Below are 4816 nucleotides of genomic sequence, written 5' to 3'. Positions count from 1 at the left end.
CTGTGGAAATTCTGTGTACTAAAAAGTTGTATCAAGAAAGAATAAACTAGTTTTAATTATGAAAGGACTTATATCGCTGAAGTTCTTTGTAAAGAAATTATACCGGAAATTAACAAATGAGCAAATATGTAACAGTATACTACAGGTACTGTACATGTACAGTATATATTTTGGTTGCTAGATATAAAACACAACATTTTCTTAAGTTATGGTCCCTATTCAATACCACATTTCATTGTTTCTTATAGTAAGGATAGAAATAACCACTTGAACAAATGAAATTTATGTTTAAAATTACTAGCTTCTTATATTCATTACATATTTAGAAATTAAAAAACTGGTAAGCTACATTAATATTATTTGCAAAATACTGTTGTTTTTGAATTCCTTGTAATTTTGGAATGGACATGCTTATTAAGAACTGTTATGTGAAAACAGCACACTCTAGAAACTAGTAATATTTATGCATGATGAGCATGTGTAGCTACTGAAAGTTTTTAGTTCTTACAAGAGAATATTACTGGTAACATTTACATCAAGAAATACTGTTCATATATAACTCATCTGTTTGATACTGATAATATTTAGATACAAATATCGTGCTAGCAATAGTAAATATTTAAAAATTCTTCTTTGAAGAAATCAGTTGATTATTACACAATATATCAGGTAATCAGTAAATTCTGTATACTTCCAAAGGTGACATTATTCTCAGTATTTAATGGATCATAAAATGAAAACTGTTCTGGTTTGTTTTAAATGTTAGATATATCAATCTTTACAACATGTCAATTTCTGGCTATCTTTTAAAATAAGGTGAAAAAATCCTAATGTTTATTTCCACCTTTACAAAGTAAGTGTCTTTCAAGCTATGCTATATTTAAAATAAATGCTTGGGGTTTCATGTTTGGAACTCTTGAAACTTCCATTCTACCCACACTTTTATAAAAGTATTAACAAAGGTAGTACCTGGAAAAAAAAAGATAGAAAATATAAATAAACAGGAGTCTGTAGGTATTTTCAAATTTAGAAGTTAAATTATTAAACTTAAAAATGGAAAAACAGTGCCCTTAACAACTCAGATATCACTCCTGGGGAAACACTAATAGACTTCTGTTGCTTCTACTCTGTACAGAAAGAAAGAAATACAGCACTTGTTGTCCACCCTATAACCCTATATCACTTTTACAAAATTTCAGATGTGTTCAATATTGAACTAGATGCACCTACCAGTTAAAAGCAATATTTAGTGTTCGTCTACGAAGGCATGGATTACATAGCAGGTCCATGATTCCTGCTGTGGGTTTCTTACTGTCTTGATCACAGAATGAGGTGTTCTAAGAAAAAACCACCAAAACTTGTGCCAAAATAGGATATTTATCTCTAATTCACTTTATACCATCAACCAGCAATGAAAATAATGTGATTGGAAAGGAGGGCTCAAACGTATTTCACATTAAACCCGATTTAAGGTGTTCATTAAAACTAACAATAATTGTTTTGCAATATGTACTATAGATTCATCACATGCAAGAACTAGATAAAAATAAACTGCAGCAGAAAGCAAAAATTTCTGAATATTTAACTTCTTAAAACACAAGAAACTTTAGCAATACATTAACATGAAAATATTTAGATAAAATTAATTAGAAAATCCAAAACAGTACACTTTGATAAATTTTATATTCCATAAAACTAAAACCATGTCCAGTTATTTTTTACATGATAATTTTTACTTTCTAATTAACATTTAATCAAGCCTAGCTTCATGTAATCACAGTGCTTGAATAAGGTGGAGAAGGGGAGGAGCAGAGCTAATAAAAATATAAAATATCAAAAACATACAAAAACATTATATAACAGTTTTCAATGACAACCAATTTTTGTTCATCTACTTAAAAAATTAGGCTTATATCTAACAATGCACAGAATACAAGTCAATTAACTGCTAGATTTTTCTTTTTTTGAAATTTCATATTTTAGCTGCAAATATTCTAAATTTTCAACAGTGACAAGTGTCAAAAGCACTTTTACAAAGTTTTATTCTTATTTAGCACCATAACTATACTTCCTGGTAATGCCACAGACTTTTGTTTTTAAAATATTTTTAATATATATGTATGACAATTCAACATACACGATACAACAAAGTTTAAATTTGCATTCTAAGTCTTCCATATAAAGAAAAAAGTTGGGTAAAATTTTACACCAGGGATAGGATCACCAAACATCGAACTTTGAATCTGATTGTGGAAATAATACTAGACAATAGTACTAAAGACAAAGATTTCACAACTTCTTTTTTTTAAGAGCAAAATATTAAGTATAGATGAAGATATAACTATATAAAGATTGATGTATCAATGAATATTAGCACATATCAGAAATATTAGATAACTAGCACTACAACTCTGAACAGCCTCATTTGGAATGCATTTACAAGATATTGTATCAAGCTAAAGAGTAGTCTACTGGGGTTTTAATATCAATTTTACATAATTGGAAAATCATCATATTTTTTTTTAGTGAAGCACACAATAGAGATAATAACTCTTTAATGAATAGAATGCATCAACAATTTTGATTGTACTTCAAATACATTTTTCTATTTTTGATTGTATTTCAATTAAATTTGTCTTTAACTTGTTACTGGTTAAGTTTTCTTTGATTTTCCTGCTATCTTTCACAATGTTTCTTATATTTTGCAATAATTGGTGTTAATCATTTTGTAAGATAATAGAACATACTTTCTTTAGTACTGAAATCTTGAAGGTTATTATACAACTTGCCTTATCAATAGAATTAATGAATTCACTTTTACGAGATCTTTGGCTTGGTAAATTTATCATTAAAGAAATGTATATTCCGAAAACATCTTTGATATCATATACATTTTTTCATGATTTATTTACTTTTTTTGTCATCATCACTGTCAGATATAAAAGAGCGTTTAGTGCAGGTAATAATAATTTATTTATTTTGTGAGTTCATATTTCACAATTCTTTAGTTTTTTCATAATAAGAGAGTTAAATGCAGACAATTATTGGAAGCTGTGTTTGTAAGTTATTTATGATGAGGCTATAGAGATTTCTAGAATACCTCAGTGAGAGATATAAGTAGCAGTGACCAAACGAGAGACCAGGGAGCAGGAAGAGTCAAAAGTAAACTCAAGAGAAAGAGAGTTTCAGTCAGAGAAAGGTTAAAAAATGTAAAGTTAACCGTCACAGGAGTGAATAGCCTAATGGTTGATATGTTAAAGTGAGATAAACAGTATTCTGACATTTCAAGAGATTAATCTGTCTTTTCAAAAGGTGTTCTAAAGCAAATGAACCTGCCTGTGTGGACTTTGACAAAAAGCAGACGAGTACTGGAAGTTCAGGATACAAATGCAGTAACTCAACGACAGTGATACTGTTGTGATAAAAGAAAACAAAAGGAGAGAAAGAGAAGAAAAGGAATAAGTGAATTATACACTGATAGCATTGAAGATAAAAACAGAGAAAAATAGTTTGACTTGTCAACTGAATTCTAAAGCAATTGAATTGGCCTAAGTGGACTTTTGACAAGAAGAAGAGAACTGTATAGTATTTAAGATACAACCACGATATACAGTGTAAAGAATTTTTGTACATTCATTTAACTTGTTTTGAATATATTATTTTAAAACAAGCAGATATATATTTAATATATACTAGTCAAAAGTAAGTTTTTGACAAATCACTAAGTCCAATTAAGTCCAGAATGTCAGTACCAATAAAATCCATATCATTTTAAACATACGAGACTTCATCATTGATACTTACAATATTATCACTGTAATTTGGTCGTGGTTGTTTTCTTTGATCATTTATTGCATCATTAGTACTTGCCAATATAGTTTTTGGCTGCTTTCCCTCGTGTCTCTATCTCAATCAAGCAAAAACTGATAATCAATACAGTCACTTCCACAACGAGAGCATGATAAGCATATTGAACATATAGATTTTTCACATGTACAAGGTAAAGGTTCCATTTTGAACTAGAACTGCAATTTGTTTAACAGCCATTGAAGCAGTTTTCAGTAATTTTGATCCATTGATTTGGAGCAGCTAGTGATCCACTGAAGCTAAAAATAGGCTAAATCATCATCCTTTTGGCCAGTGATATTATTCAAAAAAGGAACCCAAAAAAACATCTTTCTGCAATGGGTCAACTGACCAACATGAGCTTACCCAGGTTTCATGACAAGGAATTTTATGTTTAATGGCAAATTTTCTTCAAGTTTGAATTACTTTTGAACTGATTTCAGGGATGAGTGGTAAACTGCAATGTAATGTTGTGTTGTTCTGTTTATTATTTTGTTTCTGGGTTGATATTTGAGGTTTATATCCTGGTAGATGTGTGAGAATTGTTTGAGAATAGTTGATGGAAACATGTTGATGCAAATTAAGGAATGCTTTATAAGGTTGATTTCTTCATCTAGGTAGTCGGTTGAGCAAAGACTTAAAGCTCTGTAAAGATCTTTTTAGTGTATAGATTTTTATTGTTTGGATTCATGGGATGCAGAGACATATGCGATTCAGAAAGCCATGAAAAGACTGTTGTTCAGTTGTCTGAGGCAAAGCACATGTATTTGCTGGAATGTTTAGATCAAGCCCTTCACTCATTAATCAGAAAAGTGTTCTTCTCCTCCACAACAATGCACAGCCACATATGGCACATTTGACGCAACACAAGATTATGGATTTGGGTTGGGAAGTTCTCCCCCACCCACCACATTCTTCAGATATGGCACCATCAGATTACCATCTTTTTCGTTCACTGCAACACTATCTT

At 30.2% G+C, this 4816-nt stretch overlaps 1 protein-coding gene across 1 annotated transcript in view; it reads right to left on the bottom strand.

Moving 5' to 3' along the window:
- The window catches only part of LOC106466957 (organic cation transporter protein-like), a 93631-nt gene that overhangs the window by 23446 nt on the left and 65369 nt on the right, over positions 1 to 4816 (bottom strand). Inside the window, exon 7 of the mRNA XM_022395054.1 lies at positions 1231 to 1337. Coding sequence (XP_022250762.1) covers positions 1231 to 1337 — 107 coding nt within the window. The remainder of the gene's footprint in view (positions 1 to 1230; positions 1338 to 4816) is intronic.

This window comes from Limulus polyphemus, unplaced genomic scaffold, assembly GCF_000517525.1.
Source record: "Limulus polyphemus unplaced genomic scaffold, Limulus_polyphemus-2.1.2 Scaffold2439, whole genome shotgun sequence".
Taxonomy (NCBI): domain Eukaryota; kingdom Metazoa; phylum Arthropoda; class Merostomata; order Xiphosura; family Limulidae; genus Limulus; species Limulus polyphemus.
Note: the sequence above shows the minus strand (reverse complement) of the source record. Positions and strands in the feature narration are given on the sequence as shown.